We start from the raw sequence: 26,537 nt of genomic DNA on the forward strand, positions 1-26,537 counted from the left end.
GGGTTAGGTTATTTATAAGTGATTAGAAAATTCTAGAAGGGGTTTAGGCATACAAGTGGATTTTGTAGGAAAATGCAAGTGGGATGGGGATAATGATTTAAATAAATATTTTATTTAATTTATTTAAAAGAGGAAAAAGTGATTTTATTAAATAAATAGATTTTATTTATTTAATTGAATGGAATTTGATTTAATGAATGAATTAAAATAAACTGAATAATTTATTTATTTAATAGAAGAATGTTTGGGGATGAATTAATTAAATATTAATTTAATTAACTGATGGCTAGTGGATTTTTAATCAAATAAATACAAAATATTCATTTAATTAAGCTGGACAGATTTATGTGACTACACATATTATAAAGCTTAAAAATTATAATAATTGTCATTGCCACTATTATTTCCAAAAAAATTGCAAACTAGTCAAACTACAATAACAACTGAAAAAGATATAGACAACTTTATTAAAATATAATTAGTAAAAAAAATCTATTTTCCATCATTTTAAAAAGACATGCTAGCTAGATAAATACTTCTCCTATACCTTGTGATTCAAGAATACAAGATCTAATCAAATTCTACCTATTAATTTTATGAATACAAGATCTGATCAAATTCTACCTATTAATTTTTTTAGTTTTTTTTACTAAACTCCATATTTATTATCTAGTATTACTATTGAATTAAAATACACATGAATCTATAAAAGTTGGCTTAGGTGGCTAGGTCTAGGTGGACGTTCATACTACTAGCCTTCGTACCTTTATATCCTATCCAATCAAATTTGAGCTATCGAAGGGTACAGATTCATTAATCAAATATAGCTCCCAATAGTACTGGTGTGTATTCCGAAGTAATGAAATATAGCTCCCAATAGTAATGGCAATGTTTTATTCAGTGCTACAAAGATAGTACAACGACGAGCCGCAGAACGAGAATATTAATGGCGGGGACCCAAAAAAGGGAAAAGAACCGTTAAAAAGAGCTTGTGCATGTAAAAAGTGACGATGGGAAACATAATATCGGTGAAAACTTCATGGGAAATCTAACAATCACTAGTGTTTTAATCGTCTTGCAAGGTCTCTCCGACAATTAGAACCATTGATTTGTAAAGTGAATTGGAATACTTCATAAAGGGTACGCCGAAGGCATAACTAGCAATTGCACCTTGGTGTGCAATGGGTATGCCGAATAGGCATAAAAGGACAATTGGAGTAAATTTTGATTTTTTTTGCCTACATTTGTGTAGTAGATAAGGTCATTTGGTTGACCATTTAGCAAGTAATGTTGTTTGTCCAGCATAGGTATGAATGGAGAAGTGTTAGCTACAAATCAATTATGCATCCACTTACAAGGATCTAAACATGATTGAAATAATGTTTGAATTAGGAACATAATCAGGTTCAATTACCAACAAGGTCATGTTATGCTTGCAACAAGGAGAGAGGAGGAATGAGGGAGAGATAGAGGTGTAAAGAGGGATATAGAGAAAATGAGAGGGAGAGATAAAGAAAGAGATAAGACAAAGAGACATAGATCTAGAAGAGATAAGTATGATGAGAGGGAGAGAGAGGGAGAGATGGAAAGAGATGGATCATGATAGGAAGTTATATAAGGAGAGGAATAGAGAGAGGAATAATATATGGGTAGAGTGATATGGAGAGATAGAGATAGAGAGGCAAAAACATGTAGGTATAGAGGTCTAGGAAGAGGGAGAGAGGGAGACATATCTAGAAATAGAGGGGTGGAGAGAGAGATAGAGGGAGATGTATGGTAGATTGATGTAAGGAGATAGATAGGGAGAGATAGAGAGATAAAGAGATATAGAGGGAGAGGAAGAGGGAGAGAAGGATATAGATATAGATATCTAGATGATGAGATAGAGTGATAGAGAGTAAAAGATATGAGGAAATACAATAAGATATAGAGAGAGGGGGGGAGAGGGAAATAGAGATAGAGAGATAGATAGAGAGACATAGAAATAGAAAGTAGAGATATATAGATAGAGATGGAGAGACAAAGTATAGAGAGGGAGAGAGAAAGAGGTAGAGATGCATAAATATGGGAGGGAGAGAAGGGGTAGGGATGGAGGGAGGGAGAGATGAGAGGGGAGATAGAAGAGGCTTAGCGAGGGGGAGAGAAATAAGTAGAGGAAGGAGAGAGAATAGGGGTGAGAGAGGGGGAGAGACAGGTAGAAAGAGAGGAGAAGAAGAAGAGGAGGGTGGACAAAGAGAGATAGATAAATATATATGGATATAGAGAGAGGGACCTCCATGAATAAAGAAGAAAAGAGGGGGTGATATATAGAGAGATATAAAAGATCTCAATGGATAATTAATAGGGTTAAATCAAATATACAACTATATATAAGGATTTAAACAAGACTAAAACAAAATCTCTAAATGAAGGAGACAATTAGGGTACATTACTAATAACCTGATGTTATGTTTGCAATAGGGGGAGAGAGAGGATGAGGGGGAGAGAGAGAGACAAGTAAGGAGACAGATATAGAGAAAGATATAAATAGAGATGGAGAGGGAGAAGGAGAGGAAGAGGGATATGGAGAGGAGAGGGAGAGATCAAGAGAGATGGATAGAAACAACTGGAAGAGATAAATATATAGAGAGGGAGAGATCAAGAGAAATGGATAGAAACAACTGGAAGAGATAAATATATAGAGAGGGAGAGATAGGGAGAGAATGTGAGAGTGAGGGATAGAAATATATATAGAGGTAGAGAAGGTGAGATATATAGAGGTAGAAACATATGGAGAGATAATGAGGTAGAGATAGAGGGAGAGATGGAGGAAGCAATATGTTGAAATAGAGAGGTAAATGGATGTAGATATAGAGGTCTAGGAAGAGAGATGAATAGATAGGGAGATGGAGACATGTTTAGAGATAGAGGAGGAGACAAGAAAGTAGAGATATACATTATGAGTTCAATTCCTCTTAAGGCCCATACAACCTCATACTCTTCTAATGAATTTTATGTGTTGATAATAACATTTTAAAATAAACTAACATTAGCTTTGATTTTCTATTCAATAATCATATTAAATTTAATTTAATCTAATTTATTTTATTACTCCTCTATATTATACAAATTTAATTATTAACTAAGAAACTCTTATTTTTATATTTATAGTATCATAATAAATTTATAAATAAATATAAATTAATATTAAATTAAATTACTATTTATTCTATAGTATTAAATTTAATAACAAATTTATTTCTATAATCTATTCAATAATCATATTAAATTTAATTTAATCTAATTTATTTTATTATATCTCTATAGTATACAAATTAAATTATTAATTGAAATAACTATTACTATTATATTTATAACATATAATTAAATTTATAAATAAATAATTACAAAATAATATTAAATTAATTTATTATTTGTTACATAATATTAAATTTAAGAACTTAATTTTTTTTTTACAATTATAAAAAAAATGTTAATAATCTATAAATTATAATATAATATTAGATAGAATGTAAATAATATTTATTATTAATTTGTATTTTAAATCTAATACTCTAATTTAATCATCACTAATTATTTAAATAAATATCTATAAATAGAAAAGGTCAAAGTGATGTTTAGACATTTAAATGAGTGAAAGACGAAAAATAGAAATGGTTAGAAAGCATATCTACAACGACCTATAATTGTAGTAGTGAAAATGAAATCTAACTGGATTGATATTTATCTTGATCTCATTTAATTAATTTTTTTTAATTACGAATAATGTTGTAAAGTAGATTCTAAATTAAAAAATGAAAAAAAAAATATTACCCTAATGAATAAAATAAAATGATATATTAAAAAATTCAAAACAAACATATATAGATCACTTACGACAATATAACAGCTTTCCTTTTCAGACATTTTACTCATAAAAAGATAACCATTCATCATAAGTAAATATAAAAAAGGTACGTATTTCTTTGAGCTTTGCTGTGTATTTATCATACAGATCGTGGTAATAATTACGATTTCTCAATCTCAAGCAAATCTAAAACAGTGCTCCCACAACTCTGCAATACGGATTTTAAAAAGGTTCAAGAACTGCAAGGAGTACACATTAGACGTTGTCCTTCATTCATTCGCGCGGCATCATACGCAGATGGCGAAATAGGGTGAAGAGTTATCAATGGTTGAAACATTTCCAATCGTCTTGCACACCTCTAGTGAAATGTACACCGCTGATTAAATTTTTGAGGTCGTCCATTTCATAGAAGGAGACACCTTCAGCATAATTAGAAAACAACTTTCCACAGATAATAAAAGATTGCTTCTTTAAATGGTAAGTTCGCACTTTAAACCTTTTTCTTAAAATATAAAATTTAAGTGTAATATATAAGTCTTTATTAGCATATTTTCTTAAGGGATTGTTATGGTTTGTTTCAAATGGTTGTACTATGGGCATGTCAAATTGTTGATGTTGAACATAGAGAGTTCATGTAGAGTCAAATTTGTGATTTTGTTAGTTGAAATCCCAATCATAAGTTTCCTCAAATTTAATGCTTGCTCCTTTCCAAAGGTTAATTGCTTCATCTATGGTTAATTTGTTGGTTTTTGTTGGTCGAAGACACTATTAACTAGCAATTGCACCATAAAGAGGTATAGGTTGATTATATAAAGTAATATGATAGAGAGAGCAGTTTTCCATATGCACAAAAGATTCATTTAAATTAATTAAAAATCATATTTTCATATTAAATTAATTTGATTTAATTTATCACTATTTTCATAACTTATTTTATACCAAAATATTCTATTTCAATCATTTCAGCTCTGTTTATTAACACAAACCAATCAAATCCATATAAATATTCCGAAGCAAGGGTCATTATGAGGTTCAAAATTTAATTTCTAGATATGGAAGATGCTTAATCTATAGTAGTAACTTTTATCATCACTATGGTAAATAGTATACAAAATCATTCATTTAGCAAAGTAAATTAGAACAATCAGTGAATTATGGTAAATAGTTTACAAAATCATTCATTTAGCAAAGTAAATTAGAACAATCAGTGAATTGTTCCTTAAATTTTAACATAAGTTCTAAGTTTCAATTTAATGAGAATTACTACAACACACATAATTATTTAATAATTTTTTTTTATTTTTAATTTAAAAAAATTATATTACATTAAATTATTTTAATTTTAATATAAATATAATAATTAATTAATAATATACTTATTTATTTTGCATTTTTTCTGTTTTATTCTATAACAATATTTAAAATAATATCCTTTAACATAATATACTTGTATGCTAAAAAAATTGTAACATAATGACAAAATTGCCCCATGGATAAATAGGGTAATCCTATGGTAAGTATCATATTAGGCTAGCCACCTATGTGATTTGATCTTGAGATCCTTTTATGGGTACGCCAACATGAAAACTCATCATCTACACAATTCTTTGAGGGCATTTTTTATTCAAATGAGTCCCATGAACCAAAATAAGACAAAGTACCAACTTTAGCGAAAAATTCCGAAAAATTCAACAAATATCTCAGCCAATAATGTACTTATAAAAAAAAAAATAGATTTAGTAAATTGCAATATTCATTAAAATTAAATTAAATTTTATCAAAATGTAAAATGTGATTCATTTAAAAAAAAATAATGATAAGGTGTTGACAAAGAATAAAATTTTATGTTTCATTTTTTTGAAATTACTTCAAAATTGTACTATTTAAATACATTTTTTATATATCAATTTTTATTTATTTATAATTTTTTAACTTCATAAATTTATTTTAGATCAATTTAAAAAACTCATGTTAAAAAAGAAAAAAAAATGTAAGGTAACTTTAAAATAATAATTATATTTTAACAAATAAAATTTTATATAGTCATTTTTAATAATTATAATAGTAATCATTTCAAAACATAATTTTTATAAAAAATCATAAATTTGGAAACATATATATTCAATACTTCAATATACATTTTTTTTTTTTATCAATAAAAGGCCGAGGCCAAAGAATTTTATTAATTTAAAAAATAGATAGAATTACATATACACCTCCATTTGGTGTGGGCACCGATAGGAAAGAATGGAGGGAAGAAAACCTCCGGTCTAGCCCAGATCCCTATTTTTACTTGTTAAAATACAATAACAAATTTTTTGAAATGTTTCTTTCTTTTTCAGATTTTTAATAACAATTTAATTTTGCAACAAATTTATAATTACAAATATATTGTGGAAAATAAAATTCCCTCTTTGAGACCACAAAGTACTTTAAAAATTATGTTCTCTTTCAATTTTCTTTCAATTATTTTGTTTCATCTTGATGATGGTTTAGGGAACGTGACCCCAAACATTGATGCGAAAAATTCTTACACAGTTGAACTCAATAATATATTACAATCAACAACATGAACTATGAAAATCTAATAAATTTAATTTATGATTTAGACATTAAAAAGGATCACCTAAATTTGTCAAAAGCTTTTAAAAGAAAAAAAAAAGAATTTTTTTTTATCATTGATAGGCTATATATAATTTAATAAACTTGGAATGGCAAAAGCTGACCAGTCCTTTAATACAATATAATTTAATAAACTCAATATGGCAAAACTTCACCATACTACTTTACAAATATACCTCTAACATTTAATCTCTTCCATTCCCCCACTCATCGTCAAAGGGAAAAGAAATAACACTACTGCTAACCATTTATAGTCTACCAACCATATCAGCTATCCACCCAATTCTATAGAACTTGCTAATAATAGGCTGGCTAATTAATTTGGCGGCAATATCTAAAGGCACAAACGGAACTCTACACACATGTAAAAAAACCAAGAAAAAACAATGGCAGCATTTGCAAGAAAAAACTATGAATTGAAATTTCTTTACAAAATTGAGGCAAACCAAAATCAATCTCCCTATAGCTCTGTTTCAAAATTAATAGGACGAATGGATATTTTCCATTGTATTCTGGCTTGACATATAAAATGAGTCAATACAATTCCTACCCATTGTGCTTGCATAATAGAAACGACACAATTATATGTTCCTACATGTATCATTTTGGTATATAGAAAATGAATTTTATGCATTGATTTATCATGGAAGCCAATAGAAAGTCTCCATTTAACCATATTAGTCTACATGTTAATCCATACATGTTATCCTTTTGAATGACAATTCCATCCATATTATCATTTAAAATCAGTACATGGTTGCATACATCATGTGATAAACATGAGTTCCAAATCCATAATTTTCAAAATCTCTTCCATAAATCACACCATGAATACATTTTCTAGATCACATAATATTTTTAACTCTACATGCTAGACTATACTCTATGGTAGACACTAAACCAAATTACACTATTTGTCTTCACATTTATAATAATCTAATGTTGAATTCATATATATTTTTATGCACTAATGGTCTTTTTATGTGTACATTCACATGAGTTTGTTTGAAGTGGCTAGCATAGTTTTATAAGTAAATGAAGATGAACTTTCACGATAGCGCTACATGTTGTCACTCATGTTTGAGTGGGGCCACACCCTATCTTACCATCTCTACACTAAAACATCTTTTACTATTCATTGCTGACCAAACTACTTTTACAAGTGGAGTGACAACTTTATTTCCTCTTTTTCCTATAATTTTCACAGAATAAGGAAGTGGGAAAGCATGTACGATTTTGTTAGAACAATGCTTCTATAACCACTCAATTTGAAGTTTGAAAATGACTAAGCACTTGAAGAAAATTAGGCGCTATCCCAAAAAAACTACTTTTCTACCATTTGTATATACTGATATCGATAAAATGACATCAAAAAATCAAACTTGCCATATCATTTGAAGCAAAATGGCTATCCAACTAATAAAATAATTCATTTGCTCTTTTATTAGAAGTGCAATTTATTCTTTATTATTGTCATTATGTTGGTTGCATAGACATCGCCTCAGTTGAAGTAGCTAAGCAATTTTGTAGTTTTCAATCTCAACCTTTAAAAATATAGAATATGGTTATGTGTATATTTTTTATTTTATTAGAGAAAAGAAAATTGTTAAAAAGAACAATGTAATAAATTTTATATGTATTTAGCATTGACTATTATATGTGAGAGAGAAAATTAGGTGTTGTATGAGTGAAACATCTAGAAACAAAGCATTTATCTTGTAAAATAATATTATATAGACATTTTAATAGATCAATTTTTCTTCACAATTACTACATTTAATTTTTAAATAAAAGGAAACAACTTTCAAAATTTTGTAACCTGTTTTATAATTCTAATCATTAATTGTGGAAGGTTAAAATAAGAACAAAATCCATACATTTAGAAAAGAGTACATTTTGTAGTACTACTCATTTGAAAAAGAAAAAATAGCACACATGACAATGCAAGTAAACAAACATAAATATGAGTGACAACCCAAATGTGGAATAATCCAAGCAAAAGCTCAGAGCATCTTTTGTGAAATAGCTTCAGGGATTCACTATTCACAAAGGTCATAGATAAAATTATCCATGAAAGAAAAGCACATGTATCTCCATTTCATGTGGAAGCACAACACTGCAATCACAGTAGCAAATCCCACTCCGTAACTTAACCCCACTCCCACTGCCCACCATCGATCCATTACAACTGCATCTACACTTTCAGTGGTTGTATTATTCAATTCTTTGTAATTATGTTGTCTACCAAAACCAAGACTCTGTGTCCTGTTTTCAAGGGGAGGTCCATGAAGATTAGGATTTCCTAGAAAGGAAGAAATCTCAAAGGTTGAAAACTGCTTCCCTTGTGGTATTAACCCTGACAACTTGTTGTCAGAAAGATTCAACACAGCAAGGAATGTGAGATTTAAAAGTTGAATAGGAATCTTTCCTAACAAATTATTTTCTGAAAGATCCAAAGATTCCAAATAAGTCAAGGCTCCCAAGGATTCTGGAATTACCCCACTTAGATTATTTTTTGATATGTTGAGAGAAATTAATCCTCTCAAGAGCCCCAATTCTGAAGGAATATTTCCTGACAAGTTATTATGTGACAAATCCATGAACTTGTCTTGTCCAATTATTTTAGAGTATGGAGTTCTCCTTCCTTTTATCCAAACTGTTACTTCATCAGCAAAATTCATTCCATACTCTCTGTCCAAACTTCCAGCCTCTAGATAATATGAAGAATATTGTAAATGAAAACTTTGTGAATTATTGACCAAAGCACATAACTTGCTCACATCTGAAGGTATATTTCCTGATAATTGATTATCAGGTAAATCTAGAATTTGAAGATATTGCAACCTGAACAGCTGGGGTGGAATTCTACCATCAAATTTATTAGAAGCCAAGCTAAGAATTCTCAAATCTGTCAACTTTTCAATCCAAACAGGAATGCTACCTTCAAAATTGTTATTTCCTAGATCAAATATTTGTAGATCTGTGCAATTCGCAATAGATGGTGGAATAATACCTTGCAACCTGTTACCATTGAGATTTAATGTGCGAAGACTCTGCAGATTTCCTAACTCCTTCGGAATCTCCCCTTGCAAAACATTTTGAGCCAATTTTAAAATTTCCATTCCAGAACACTGCCCAATATTTGAAGGAATCATACCTGTCAACTTGTTCTTTGAGAGGTCCAAAACTCTATGATAATCTGAATTGTTACATATAGAACTTGGAATTTCTCCAGTCAAATTATTCCCTGACAATGATAGAGTGTCAAATATCCCAATTGTTGTAGGAATAGAGCCATTAAACCCATTATTTGACAGATCTAATGCATTTGCAGCAAAATCAAGAGCAGGAAGAGAGCCATATACTCTATTCCCATGCAAGTCCACTGTATAAAAACTATGAGATATCTTGCGAGGTAGAGAACCTTCCAGTTGGTTATTTGAAAGATTGAGCAGATCAAGATTAGGAAGATCCCACAGCCACGAAGGAAGATTTCCCACAATGTTGTTATCTGAAAGATCTAGCCAGGACAATTGATACTGCTGGGACAAAAATGCAGGGAAGTTGCCTTCTATATTGCAAGACTGCAATTCGAGAATATACAGGTGGGCAAACTTAGGAACCCAGCTTGTAGAGATGTCAATGACAAACTGATTTTCTGAAAGGTCCAATTGTTCAAGGCGGGTTAGATTTTCAAATAGTTGAAGTGAAATGTTCCCTCTTAATCCGCTGGAAAGAAGTGACAATACGTTTAAACTGGCCAACTTTGAAATGCAATCTGGAATTGCTCCTGACAGCTGGTTATCGCCTAGATAGAGGCTACTCAATGTTGGAAGCTGACACAGAGACGGAGGAATCTGACCACTTAACTGGTTGTAATTAAGGTACAGATATCTAAGGGAGGTTAAGCTGCCAAAAGAGGATGGTATACTGCCCTCCAAATTGTTGTACCCCAGATCCATGGTCATAAGTTTTGAGAAATTTGCAATAGAAGTGGGGAACACTCCCGTTAAATTACAGTGACTAAGGGATAGCACGACTAGTGAGGAAGAATGGCTTACCATGAAAGAAAGGTTTCCTTTCAAGCCGTAGTTAGAATCAAGCACAAGATTGCTCATTCTTGAGCGGGGCATGAAATTGGAAGGGATGAAACCATTTATACCACAGGAGGACAGATCAACTGAAACCAATGAGGACACATTCTCAAACCAAGAGGGTAGTTGAACCGGGAATGAATTGTAAGCTATATGCAGATGTGATAAACGGGTAAGGTTTGAGAGATCTGGAATATTACCTGAGAGCTCACAGTCAGACAAGTGAATCTGGGTAAGATTGGGAAGACCGCTAAGGGCATCACCCCAGTGCTCAGATGCCATGCTCAGGTTCACATTACTCATATCCAAGAACTCCAAGCTTCTTAGATTTCTTACCCATGCATCAAAACTGCTACTCTTCAAGCATGGCTCATCGTCCCAGTAGTCATATGTTGAATTTTGAATTAGCCAGAAGTTATCTGAAATATCCAAATGACGCAAGCTTGACATATTTCCCAACTCCAGAGGGACTTCACCTCCAAATCCAGCATTTTTCAAGCTAAGAAACTCAAGTCTATGCAATTTTAAAAGCTGGGGAGGGATAGAAGTACCATTGAAGTCATTCCAGCTGAGATCTAAGTACTGTAGATGCTGCAGATTACACAGCGATGTACGAACTTCACCAGTCAACTGCTGTTTGAACTGATAAGGGTCATTACTTAAATCAAGGCGAATGACATGGGATGTGTGGTAATCACAGGCAACACCCTCCCAGTCGCAACAGTTGAATCCCCGCCAAGAGGATAACCGACCTGAAGACAAATTAAGCCCAGCCTTGAAATCCAGCAAGTAACTTCTTTCATCTTGTAAACACCCTGTTGAAAATGGGAATTGAGAATGGAGCATTATTACCCATATCAACAAAAAACCACAGCCCGCAGTCATCTTGAACGAAAGTGGATACATTGCGCAATTTACAATTCTTCCCCTAGTGAGATATAAATAACTGAACAATAAAAATAATTCAATGAATCTTTAAAGATGTTGGGATTGATAAATTTTGTGTTTTCGCAACACATGACTTGATAAAAACACGGCAACTTTTACACCGACTTTGACTTGCAAAGACTACAAAAGTCTGGATATCTTAATCCACGACGATAGAAAATAATAGGAAAACCATATCGTCACTTCACACGTCACTTTGACGAATTTTTCGCATATTTTGAAAGAGAAAGGTTTTTCTATATTTTAATGAATTAATTTGTTTACTCTAGGTGGTAGTTGCAAGTATAACTATAAGAATTTAAAGGGTCGATTTGGAGTAACACATAGTTTATATTTTTTATGGGTTAGGGGTTGTAGAATTAGAATCACACATACTGATATCTTTTATCAAATATGTAAAGATTGATGGAAAACATTTAGATACATCTTATTTAGACATAAATATAGGTGATTTAGATACTATTAAATCAAATAAATTGATTATCAGAATTTTACAATTATTTTTTGGAATCTTTATGAGTTTAAAGTTTTAAAATTTTGATTATAATGTCACATTTAGGAAATCTGAAGATAAATTAAATTACATTTTTAATTTTAGATGTCAAGAAAGTAAACCATCATCTCTCTTTACTAGCATACACACATAGTTCCTTTTAAGAACTTCACATATTACCCTCAATAGACCATGTTATTCTTCGCAATACTTAATACAAAATGTTATGAGATTGATTGAATCATGACTAGCCCCATGTCCCCATGCGGCTACTTATGAACATTTTCTGCTTAAATTTAAGCAACTAGAGTGTTCCCGTGCAAAATTTTAATTAGCAAAAAAAGATAAATTGGAATCTTCCCCTATTTTGGTAGAGCAGCAGCTGCTTAAAAATTGAAAAAAAGGGGGGCTAGAAATAAGCAATAGCTGCTTATTTAAAAAATTAAAAAAACTGACATCTGGCTTTGCCATATTTATTCCCTCTCCTTTTTTTGCCTAGAAATTTTATTTGCAAGAATATTACTAATAATTTTATTTACAAAAATAATTTAAGAGAATTGCATAAAAATAACTAGCAATTTTGCTTTCCATGGGGCAAGTGCAGTTGCTGCTAGCCGAAATAAGCTAAGCAGCAGCATGGGGACATGCCCTAAATCATCAAACATAAGAATCTTTGATTTCTATTTTATCTTCAAAGGACAAGATACAAATGATTATATAACATGCAAGATAGATTTCCATTCATAGCATCATTTAAATTTGATTCTTGTTTGCATACAGCTGTAAAGTTCGCAGTCAAGACTGGCCTTGTTTTCTCTTGTGCCTATCATCACGTGACATGTTTTGATACAATTGTGTTCCCTCTTTTTACCCGTCTGATAACAATCCGATTTGTACAAGTTGTTATGCATAAAATGGTCAAAAATTGGTCATTTCAAAGTGTTGCCTAATACTTGATCTCTATTGCGCCAATAACCGCACACAACAAGACCAATAAATATTTATAAAATATCTTATAACAATTATAATATTCACCTTTTTACAAATTAATATGTACCTAAATATATTAATTTAGGTATATGTTTAAAGCATATTTTATATATTATAAAGTTTAAAATGAGTGGTCAAAAAATTTGTTGACCACCCATAACCGCCTTCCTGCGTACCTGTTATGGGCCTACTTGGCAAGAAATACCGTCAACTATGTTGCCTCTAAAAACTTTGGAAAATGAAGATTTTTGGGGGCATTTTCATTGCTTGCTCTGCAAACCTTATTCTCCACCATTTCTCTTTCCACTTGACTGTCTACAACACCAGTCCTTCTGCTCTCCCTCTACAAGGTAACCCACGTGCTCTTCCTCCTTGCATATTGGATTTCCAATGACGGTTTATGCTCCTTCGTACCTGCATTATGCTTTGTCTATTGATGATTTCTTTGTATGTGGTTTAGGGTTTCATTAAAATGCTCTCTGACAGTATAATATTGCCGAAATCCTCACAGAGAATGGCAAAAAATTTGATTATTTGTGTACTGTTATTCTCTCCATTGTTTGTAATTCCATCATTTCTTTAAATGGTGTTGACGATTTCATTTCAATCATCTCTCGAGTTGTTTATAATGCCACAATAATTATATAGACAGCCAGAAAAATAGAGTATTATCGCGGTCTACAATGTTGAGGGTTTCATTTTCATTGTTTGTATCATTGAATTTAATAGGTGTACTATTATTGTCTCCATTTGAGGGTTTATAGTCATATATATATATATATATATATATATATATATATATATATATATATATATATATATATATATATATATATATATATATATATATATATATATATATATATATATATATATATATATATATATATATATATATATATATGGCTGCAAGCAACACAGTTAGCTGACATTAGAAACACAATCATATGAGATTTATATCTCAATTGGATATGGATCAATAGATAGTAGAAAAATAACAATGGAGTTTTGAGAACATTACAAAATATGGCACTATGTCACTTTATAATCATATCACGGTTATAGCTAAACTAAAACCGCAATTAAAGCTATGAGATTTCCACAGTCCATTTTGTATTCTAATGTATTTTTCTGGATTCGATTGTGTGTATTTTTTCCCATCAACGTTTCAAATCACACTCCGTGATTCATCATCAGGATGAAAAGAATTCCAAAGACATGAAAGATCATCCTGTCTTTGGAATTCTTTTCATCCTGATGATGAATCACGAAGTGTGATTTGAAACATTGATGGGAAAAAATACACACAATCAAATCCAGAAAAATACATTACAATAAAACTGCAACATTCAGAGTGCTAAAAAAATATAATTGATCACAGACTTCATCAATTATCCATATGGGTATTAAATGGAGGAGGTGTCACATATTCATGCCTAGAAGACTCTAGGCCAGCATAGGTGTTTTGTTGGTTTGGAGGGGCTTGTAAGCAACTTGCTATATGAGCAAGAAATGCCTGGTTTGCACCTGAATTAAGTTGCATGATGTCTGAGAATCTAGGTGCAATCCCAACTTGGATATTACTAATAGTTGCAAAAGTTGGAGACAAGAGGTTCAACATATATCGATCAAAATTGGGTGTTGGTGGGGTACAGGATCCACAGTTGTGATCATATATTTTCTTTTCTTTGGTTGTATATCTTTCTTTTTAGCTGCCTTCCTCTCCCTCTCAATCTTTGCTTTCTCATCTTTCTTTGACTTCTCTTATTTTTGAATCAACCTTTCTTAGGATTCCTGCAATCTTTTTGTTGCTTTTCCCATCGTCATAGCCTCCCTTTCTACCGCATCTACTTCACGTTCTGCCATCCTCTACTTCATTTGTTCTTTCATTCATTCTTGTGATTCCTCATTTCCTTTCCTTTCAACCTCTTTCTCATTTAGAATTTTAATGTAGTTATCAGATGTCAAGTTTTGTGACTGCCTACTAAGACATAGCACCCCTCTCCTACCTTCCCACAAAGATTGATTCATTCTCTGCACTGCAAGTCTCAAGAATTTGTTGATTTTACTTAGCACTTTCTGCCCATCCTCTTTGGTGCATGGCACAAAGTCATCTTTTTGTTAACTTATGCGAATTTCTTGTTCACAATCAACACCATCTTGCTACTCCTAATTGGTTGCATTAGTGAAGTAATGGATCACCTCTACTCGATCAATTTTTTGGGGAGTTTGCATGAAAAGGGTTACATCATTAGACATGCAATTTGATTGCACTCCAATATTTGTGGCTTCTTCTTGAAGCCACTTTGGTATGTGTAAAGTGGAAAATTGAACCCTAGTGATTCCTGACCTAGGAGAGAGAAAGGAAATCACTAGGATGGTTTTCACTTGGGAGATACTTTACATTCAAAAGAGGGGTTGAATTCACTAGATCCAAACCCTAGAAAGAATAAGGATCTAAATACTAAGTGAATTGCAAGGTTTGGAATGTAATTTGTCCTCTTTTGTAAGTAGAAGAGTTGACTTGTCGACTATGCAGAAAATGAAGATAAAATGGATGAAATAAGGAGTTATCATTTCTGGATCACGTTGTAACTTCAGATCTGAGATATTTAGACTGATACAGATCTACCCTACAAATTTGGAAAAAATTCAACAGGACTGGGTTGAATTTGCACCCGGTCCTCCAAAAAAATTGTGCATCGAAAAAGGTTTTTCCGTCTCTAAAAAATGAAGCTTAAATCTACAATTACAACTACGCACTTGCAACCTACACATAAAAAAGAAGGGACGAAGGGTTGCAGATAAGAGTTTGCCTTAGTCAAACCCCGGTTGAGGAATCAACCTTGAAAGAAAGTAATTGCAAATGCTTAAATGTAAATAATGGAAATGTATACCTTGCAGATATGCAATTTGTTGATGATGGTGGCTTTGTTTCTTGAATGTAAGCACAAGAGTTGCATGAAATGGCATGTAACATGACAAAACTGTAACACACACACATGCTTGGAAATGAATGTTGTAATGTTACTCCAATGGATGAATGAAGAAGACACACGAAGAAGAAGATTTGATGGATGCTTGAAGACTTGGACACTTGAACACTTGATGACAATAATGGAGACCTTCCATGAGTTTACCCAATTTTTTCTTATCTTCGTTTAATCTTGTATATATTATCTTGCCAAATGAGGGAATTAAGTCCCCTTTTATACATGCCTAGGAGAATTAATTTTAGTCTCATTGAAGGCCGACATAAGGGAAATTTAAATCTTGGAGAGCAAATTAGGGTCAAGGTTCAGATGGACCCATATTATGGCCACCCAAAGAGGGAGGACAGGGGTGCCACATCCCTATCTTGCCCTATTTTGGGTATGGGATAGGATCACAAGGTGATACAAGGGATAAAACAAAAGGAGATTTGGAATGATGATGTAGAGAGGGGTCTCAATTGAGTAGGGAAATGCTATCTCTAAGGTGAGGACCTAAAATATGATCAAAATTGCAAGGGTTGCAATTTTACGATGCCACATTTACCCCCACTTTAGCAAGAATATGACTTACACCAATACTATCGATAAAGTAGAGGAAAAAGAAAGATGAAGATGAGAAATGCAGAGCAATACCACAAGGAGTATAAAACATGACTGATCTTGAGGAACAAAGACCCCAATCTTAGGATCTTAACTCACTCAAACATATGCAAGAGTACACAAGACAAAAGGAACAAGACAAACAAAAACAAAACCAAGCACAAAAGATATATGACAAAAACAAAACATGAGACCACAAATCAACTAGCTGAAGAGACCTCGATACTCAAATGTCTCAAACAACTAATTGAAATGCAAAGACAAATGCCATCACATAAACACCAATAATTACATAAAAGAACAAAGCTGAAATCATCCATGAACCATCAATAGTAAAACTATGAGCTCATGAGAGGAAGAAAATAAATAATGTCACATTTAGGAAATTTGAAGATAAAATATATTACATTTATAATTTTAGATGTCAAGAAAGTAAACCATCATCTCTCTTTACTAGCATACACACATAGTTCCTTTTAAGAACTTCATATATTACCCTCAATAGACCATGTTATTCTTCGCAATACTTAATACAAAGTGTTATGAGATTGATTGAATCATGACTAACCCCATGTCCCCATGCGACTGCTTATGAACATTTTTTGCTTAAATTTAAGCAGCTAGAGTGTTCCCATGCAAAATTTTAATTAGCAAAAAAGGATAAATTGGAATCTTCCCCGGTAGAGCAGCAACTGCTTAAAAATTAAAAATAAGCTTTGAAAAAAAAGGGGAGCTAGAAATAAGCAGTGACTGCTTATTTAAAAGGAATCTTCTCCTTTTTTTTTGCCTACAAATTTTATTTGCAAGAATATTACTAATAATTTCATTTACAAAAATAATTTAAGAGGATTGCATAAAAATAAGTAGCAACTCTACTTTCCATGGGGAAAGTGCAACTACTGCTAGCCAGAATAAGCTAAGTAGTAGCATGGGGACATGCCCTAAATCATCAAACATAAGAATCTTTGATTTCTATCTTATCTTGAAATGACAAGATACAAATGATAATATAAAATGCAAGATATATTTCCATTCATAGCATCATTTAAAATTGATTCCTGCTTGCATACATCATAATCATGCGAGTAACATTGATTCCAAGTTCATGATTTACCTATACATCATGATCTTTTCCATAAGATGCATTTCCTAAATCTTGTAGTATTTGTAACTCTACATCCTAGGCTATTAACTATGGTAGACACTATGTCACACCCGATCTTTTCATCTTTTACAAGTGTAGTGATAACTTTGTCTTTTCTTTTTATCTTGTAAATATGAAAGAAAGAGGAATAAGGAGGGAAGTGGGAAATGTTTGAAGGGAATCTTCTCACTCACGTTTCCGATGGTATGCAGATTTTTGATGGATTAGAGTTTGTCGTATATTCAGACCTCTCTTGTAAGTTTCCATGGAGAAAACACTGTGTAAAGAAAGAATTATGTGAACTTTGAAATGAAAAGTCATTGGTCTTGTCTACAGTACTCATGCGATTTGTACAGAAGCCTTCCATGTTGTTTCCACACCTCATCTCTTCCACCCATTATTGACTAACTCTGTCTGTCACTAGGGGAAGAGCACCAATAGTTGAGAACCCTAACTTCACGCTTCTCAAAATCCTACGTGGAAATTTCAAATCACTCCCAATTTTTTACAATAGCTTACTTGGCAAGACCCCTTCTTATAACTAAGCTTTCAGTGCCACATTATCAAGTATGGTGCCACATCAACATGATTTTTGCCAAGGTGTCCAAAACAACCCCCCCAAAATGTGAGAACAATAGGCATGCAATAGAGGCCCCAATAGTTGTGCAGCTGATGTGGCTTCACCTGATTGGTTACTTTTTACAATATTAGTACATTTCCTAACAACTATTGGTACATTTCCTAAGGACCATTGGTACATTTCCTAATAAAAATTGATATTTCATGTTTCAAACAATAGGTTTTATTTGTTCAATTTTTGGAACAAAAGGTATCAATAACCCTCACAACAATTGGTACATGCTCAACTACTGGTGCTCTTCCCCTAGTCACCTGTCACTCACACACAACTGTAAGGTTCCCAGTCAAGACTGGTATTGTTTTCTCTTGTGCCTGTTAGCACATGACACATTTTTGTACAATCATGTTCCCTCTTTTTTCTGCAAACTTTACAAGATCTCTTATGCCACCTCATATTAGATCTAGCAACATCACTATTGAAAGTAATTTTCATGTTTAAATGATGTTCATCCTTACTATAAACCATATTTTTACCTATTTCTCAATAATTTTCACTTGATCTCAAATGTGAATCATGATTCATTGGTGGTTGTGAGTAGGAATTGATTGTTTCTTTATGTCATCCATATTTTCTTTATTATCTTAAGGTTTCATTGAACGAGTTAGGTACGAAGACAATGAATCTACATATATTAGTGTTTTGAATGCACACTTTGATAAGATCTTTGTCATAATGTCTATTAGATAAGTCATCATAAAATAGAATAAAATAGAAAAAAAATAGTGTAGAAGATGAGAAAAACATTTCAAGACGCTTTCCAAGCAATAATTCAAAAATGGCCAAATTGGAAATCTATGCATGTCCCAGCTCAAGGTGCCTCTAAAGGGATAATAACATTATGGAATCCAAAGAAGGTGATAGCATAACTAGTAAGTGAAGGTAGCAATTGGCAAATGTTTAGTATTTAGTGTTTTGATCTCTCATTTAGAATAGTTAATGTTTATGGGGCCACACCTACACATGAGAAAAAGAGACTTTAGGATACATTATCTACAATCATTCAACAACTTGTAAATCAAAATGTTATCCTTGGTGGAAACTTTAATGCAATTGTCTCCCCTCAAGAGAAAAAAGGTGGAATATGCTCGCCCCAAAAAGACCATTGAGGATTTTTTTTGCCCCCAACAACTTGAGACACACACTTTTTTAGTTATATTCTCACGTAACCCTCTAGATAACCCTAGATACTATAAATGAAGCTAGTAATGTTCTAGGGGAAGAACAACAGTAGTCGTCATAGCTTACATGGCACACTCATAGATCTTAAATGGTATATCATATTTTGATGACTTCTTTAGTTGTCTTCGTATGTGACTTAACTTCTTATTGCTATTGATCTGGCTTCTGGGTAGTAATGATCTGATTTGTACGAGTTGTTATGTGTAAAAAGGTCAAAAATTGGTCATTTCAAAGTGTTACCTGATACTTAACCTCTATTCCATCAATAACCGAACAAACCAAGATCGATACATATTTATAAAATATCTAATAACTATTTTTTATTTTTTTGATAAGTAATGGGCCAAAGCCGATAAGGTGTACATACTCTATCCCTTTGTGGGATTTGAACTTGTAACCTCTATTTCAAGAGCACAAGTTCTCCACTAGTAGGCCAACTCAAGTTGTAAAATATCTAATAACTATTATAATATTCACCTTTTTATAAATTAATATATACCTAAATATATTAATTTAGGCATATGTTTAAAACATATTTTAAATATTATAAATTTTAAAATGGGTGGTCAAAACTTATTTTTACTACGCATAACCACCTTCCCACATTATGGACCCACTTGGCATGAACTACTGCCAACTACATTGCCCTAAAAACTTGGGTATTCTCACTTGTGATCTTGTTATTGAGCCTTGCATTCAACTTCATCCATATATTCTTGTATTTGATAATGCTTTTGTTCCTACATCTATGTATTCTTGTGATCAAATGCAACAAGACATATATTGTCTTCTAAATAAAGTGACTCAAGATGACTACTTGATAAACATTGCAATTTTTTTTGTAGACTTTTGTCTAACGGATTTGGGAGACAACATTGACATATATATTATCTTTGATAGATTTGATTCTTCTTTAGTTTTTTGGGAGGGAACACTCTAACCCTCTTGTTCATTCTCTATATAATAATTCTTTACAATTGGACATGAGCATGAATACTTTGGAATAATTTGGAGAAAGCATCTTTGTCTTGAAAAGAGATAATTGTATTTGGGTCTTGTTCTTCATTCATCTTCATGAAATTTTAGATCATATTTTTTAGCAATATGGCTTATAATGCATGATTTGGAGCAAGCAATTTTCAGCATCAACCTGGGTGCAACTAAAGAACTTTTGGACTCCATACATTTTGAGATTTCTTCCTACATTTCCTTTCGAGAATGGGAAGACATCATTCATATACCTTTTATTTTATTTTTTCCTAAGAGGAAGAATTACATTCAACGATTGTGGACCATCTTCTATATCTAGCTTTGATCATTTGTTATTGACATATTTTCTACTTTGAGGGGATCTTACATGGTCAAGTTCTTCTCTCTTATGGAGATAAATTTTCCTTACATGTGGTTTTTTTCTTATCATTCTTCTTTGAGATTATTTTACATTTTTATCTCATTCAAGGAGGACTTTTTTCCCATTGAGTTTTCTCATTTTCTATACCTATGAGAGAGTGCATTATATTTGTACAAGGTGCCTAACATGGTCTAGTAGCTAGGACTCATCTTGTAGTGTTTTCTTTTTTGTACCTTCTCCCTAAGTTGCACTTAATTAATGGTGTACAGAGATGATATGCAAATGTGCTTTTGATTGATATTCATAGTTACTTTTGATGTTATAACCTCCATGTGATTCATTTGAGTTTCTTGGGGAAGTTTGTGAGATTTTTTGGTCAAAATCCAAATCAGATTCCTTCAATCTTTCCTCTTCACTCTCCAATTTTTTGGCTTGTTAAGCACATTAATGTTCCATTTCAATGTGTTTCCTACTCTCTACACTCCTCCATTCATCCTTATGTTGATTTAATTTATGTTTATATATTATGTTTTACTAGTATTTTGACCTCATTTTACTCTTATAAAAGAAAATGAGGAGACCAAATGGATATATAACTTCACTCATTCAACTAAAATGGTCAGTGGTCTATCTTATTCTTCCCTTAATAATCATCCAATTATAAAGTTATTATTGGATGATGGTGTTCTATGAAACATGAGATCTAATGAAGGTAGCTCATTTTTTAAGGAAATGGAAGAGGGGAGCCTTATTCATCTGCCCTTCTGATTCCATCAACTATAGTAAGTATTTTTATATAAGGATGACATCTATCCCCACTCTAGAAGAATGGTGACATGCACCTCATTAGTGGTATTGGATTATATTCTAGAAATGACGAGACCAATTAAAAGAATTGTCAACTACATGATAGTAAAAGTATCAATTATACATCCCTAGGCAAGTCACACATTGCTTGGTATTTATACACTAAATCATCAAGGGATTTACTTGTTATCGAGACAAACAAGGGTCCTTGGCAAGTGCAACTACCAGAATACACAAAAACTGGAGCTATTTCCACATAAATAATTATGTTCTATTATGTGTTGTTGTGGCCTTTAACTTTATGTCACATCCAGTTTCTCATTTTCCTAATAGTCCTATTGGGGGGATGACATTTTCTCTACTTCTTTTGCAACTCACCCCTGGTGCTATAGAAAAAACACTTCAACAATAAAGAGATTTTGGGGATATTCACCATCATAAATAAATATTAGATAATTAAATTATTTTAAATCTTAAAATATATATTTTATTTTAATTTTTTTAAATAATAAACTAAAGGTAAAATTAATGTGATAAGAATGAATAAAACTTAAAATTTCTCTCTAAATTGATTTTACTCAAAATCATGAATAAAAATTCGAAAAATACCATCTAGCTTGTTTGGTTTTGAGCTTGTTCATAAATGCATCAAATTTTTCTTTTGAGATTTTGACAAATCTTAGGACAAAATGTGATTTATCTTAAATATGTTGCAATGGTTGGGCTTTGGTCCCAGGCTGTTCAAACATGTTAAGATGCTTTTCCAAGGTGGTATTCCATGCCAACATTATATTATTGAGGATGAACCTACCACGAAGGAAACCTATTTGTTTGGATCTAATTATACCTTTCTCCAATGATTTTATGTGTAACATTAATGCTTTAGCAATGATTTTATAAGAGGTGTTAAGCAAATTAATTAGATGCCAACCAGAGATAGAGTCTTCATTTCTCCCTTCTAGGAGAAACTTAATTAAACCTTTATTAATAATAAGCCCTAAATAACCTTGCTCCAAAGCCTCCATGTATAAAAAATAAAAGTCCCCTTAATGTATAGCCACATCGTTTGATAGAATTCAGCAGAGAGCCCATCAAAACCAAGACTTTTGTAAAGGGGTATTGAGAAGACAACATATTCAAGATCTTCAATAAATAACTCATGATCAATAAATTGACTATACTTAGAATCCACCTTTTTGGGGATGATATCTTGAATATATTCTTCCACGATAAGCTAATAATCAGGCCAATTTGGGTCTTCACAAAAAAAAAATTCTAATAGAAATTCTTTAACAAAGTCTTCATCTCATCTCATTTTGTATAAATGTGACCAGACTCATTATGTATTGCTCCAAAGTACTCCTTTTGATGTTTGTAGTTTAAAAATTGGAAGAAATACTTGGAACCTTGATTACCTTCTATAAGAATTTGTCAAATATAGCCAAGATCTAGAGCACAATGAATAGCACAAAAGAGACACAATAAATTGATAAGAATAAATTGTATTCTCATCAAGATGCAAAATATGATCAATTGGATTAACCAATGCAAAGAAGATGAGCCTTCTTATAAGGCAAGGCCATATGGATATGTGAGCACATGAACATGACATGTGGCCCAATGAGAAACAAGGGTAGGTGAGGGTACATAGGAGAAACAATAAAATATTCCACAAGTTGTGGATCACCCACTAAAGGTGGAATGTAACAACAAAATAAGACCACGAAAGGTGGAATTTCTCCTACATGTAACTTCCCTATGTGCACACTTCCCTAAGTGTCTCATATCCAAACTACGATGAGATGCATTATCCTAGGTCAACATAAGTAAATTTTAATTATGAGACATAATTTACCCCAACACTTTCTTTAATTTTGTGTAATTTGTATCTTATTCTAGCTCCTTGATTGTTATACATGTCAATTTTGTGGAGTTGAACTTCAATAGAAGATAAAGAGGTCTAACAGCTAGTATTATTTGGATTGGAAATAAGTGGTTTTCTAGAGTTTTTCGATTTTCCATGAAGGGATTGCTTCTTATATTTTCTTTGCCAATATAGCCTTCTTCCAAATGCTTGAAGGAACTCAAGACATTGAGAAATAGAATGATGCAACCAATCTCTATAAAATTCTCCTTCTTGGGGCTTAGGTAAGGAGTTCCAAATGCCATCAAGTGTAGCAAGACATGAATAATTTTTTAAATGGGAAATGTTAAGCTTGTCAGGTAAACGGGCTTCCTTACTGCCAAAAATAGACCCAAAAATAGAGCATAGGATGGTAAAATGATCTGAAAGAGTAGTAGAATAGTCAACTCTAACCAAAATGCCCAAAGGCTCTTGAATAGGCTGGAAGTTGGGTGATACATAGAACCTATCCAACCTACTAAACTTACTCTCATTTTTAATTCTACAATTTGACCCGTGTGAACCAGTTTCGGGCATGACTAGTATACTTATAATGAATCGGATCATCTACCCCAATTGAATTACAAAAATTCAACCACTTGTCAAACTCTTCCACACATGCCAAGTTTCTAGAGTTGAGCTTGACTTCTTGAAGTAAAATCACATCAAATTTCCACTTATGGATAATATTCCATGAGAGAATTTTATATTTCATGATTAAGAGGAGTTTGAAGGGTTCCCTTCTTGTGGCAAATCTTCAAAGTGGTTAGCAAGAAAAATAGAAAGATACAAAACTTGATTCTTTTGCAGAAGTTGGGGGGATCTTGACCTTTGTGTCTCATTAATCAAAACAATAGAAGGATCAAGACTTGATTCATTTTTAGAAATTGGGGGAGATCTTTATCTTTGCCACACTGGAGGAGGAAGGGACCTAGAATTTTGACATTTTAATTTTTTTTACAAGGATTACATTGATAGATTATATAAGTTAATAAGATATAGAGTGTAATTTTATATGTGGTTTGCATAGTTTCTTTTGAAAGAATCTATTTGTTCTGAATTATTTTGAATCTAGAAAAATGGAAAGTCATAATATTTTTTTTAATATTCTCTATTAAATGATAACAAGGATATGTAAGTTTTTATCTTTATCAAAAACAAGGATATGTAAGTTGGTACTTTAAATCTTCTTGTTAAAATATAAAATTTAAGTATAATATATAATTCTTTATTAGTATTTCTTAGGGGATTCTAATGGTTTATTTCAAATACTTGTTCTACGAGTGTGGCAAATTGTTGATGTATTACAATATGTTACAATCAAAAAAAATTCTTGCACAATTGAACCCAACAATATATTACAATCAATAATATAGACTCAAAATCTAATAAATTTAATTTATGACTTAGACGTTAAAAAGTATCACCTAAATTCATATACATACAAATACACATGCACATGCACATATACATATACATATACATATACATTTGTAACTTTTACCATAAAGATGCTTAACCTACATTTGTAACTTTTGCCATCGCTATGGTAAATAGTATACAAAATCATTCATTTAGCAAAGTAAATTTGAACGCTAAGTGAATTGTTCCTTAAATTCTAACATTAATGCTAACTTTCAATTTAATGAGCATTACCACGACTCACACTATTATTTAATAAATATTTTTATTTATTTTTTATTTAAAAAATGATAATAAATTAAATTATTTTAATATAAATATAATAATTAATTCATTAATTAAAAATATACTTATTTATTTTATATTTTTCTCCTCTTTTATTCTATAATAATATTTTAAAATATATCCTTTAACATAATGACAGAATTGCCCCAAGGATAGATAGGGTCATCTCATGGCAAGTGTCATATTAGGTTAGCTACTTGTTTGATTTGATCTTGAAACCAAACTATAACATAATGGTTGAATTGCCCCATGAATAGATATGGTCATCTTACGGTTTAACAAGTGTCATATTAGATTAGCCACTTATGTGATTTTTTTTTGAGACCTCTCTATGGATATGCCAACATAAAAACTCGTCGTCTACACAATTTCTTGAGGACATTTTCATTTCAAATGAGTCTCCATGAACCAAAATTAAGACAAAGCTCTGACTTCAATGAAAAAATAAACTAGTAAATACCCATCTAATAATGTCCTTATAAAAAGTATTAGATTAGGTAAATTGCAATTTTCATTAAAATAAAGTTAAATTTTATTGAAAATTAAAATGTGATTCATTTTTTTCAAAGTATCTTTTTAAAAGATTCATAATAATGTACTAATCCCTTATTATAATTTTTTACATTTATTAGAAAACTTTGATGTACAATTTTAATGAAAGATCTCATAAATACTTTATTTTTTTGAAATTACTTCAAAATTATAGTGTTTAAATACATATTTTAAATATCCAAATATTTTTATTTGTAATTTTTAAACTTCATTAATTTCTTTTGGATCAATAAAAATAAAAATGTTAAAAAATTGAATTTTTTCAAGGTAACTCTAAAATAATAATTATAATTTAATAACAAAAATTTCATACATTCAATTGACAAGAGCAGGATGAAGGGGAGCTGGGCAAGAAAAAACATTGAACCCTCGAACTAGGGGAGAAATCAGTACAGTGACAAAAATTGGACTGGTTTTTGACAAGGAGCAGGTGGAGCCTTCAAAGATCATCATGACAGGACCGGTTTTTGACAAGGAGTAGGTGGAGGACCCAATGATCAACGCGGTAAACCTTGATTCTTTGAAACATCTTGATTCAAAATTTCATTTTTCCTATTCTTTATCTATTTCTCAATCTCCAGGTACTCAGGATTGTATAAAGAGCCCTCCAAAGACTAGGGGCATGAAATCAAACGCAACCAAAACAAAAGAAGAGGTTGTTGTTGGA

General features: G+C 31.8%; 1 protein-coding gene across 1 annotated transcript; it reads right to left on the bottom strand.

Annotated features, from left to right (window-relative positions):
* Window positions 1-8,508: 8,508 nt before the first annotated feature.
* Window positions 8,509-11,469, bottom strand: LOC131871709 (receptor-like protein EIX2). The gene has a single exon (XM_059215994.1). The coding sequence runs from the start codon at window positions 11,467-11,469 to the stop codon at window positions 8,509-8,511; it is 2,961 nt and encodes a 986-aa protein (XP_059071977.1).
* Between the last annotated feature and the right edge of the window lie 15,068 nt (window positions 11,470-26,537).

Source organism: Cryptomeria japonica, unplaced genomic scaffold (assembly GCF_030272615.1).
Source record: "Cryptomeria japonica unplaced genomic scaffold, Sugi_1.0 HiC_scaffold_447, whole genome shotgun sequence".
Classification (NCBI taxonomy): domain Eukaryota; kingdom Viridiplantae; phylum Streptophyta; class Pinopsida; order Cupressales; family Cupressaceae; genus Cryptomeria; species Cryptomeria japonica.

Excerpts from the sequence above, each read along its gene's own strand:
- LOC131871709 (XM_059215994.1), bottom strand. The coding sequence starts at position 11,469 with ATGTATCCACTTTCGTTCAAGATGACTGCGGGCTGTGGTTTTTTGTTG.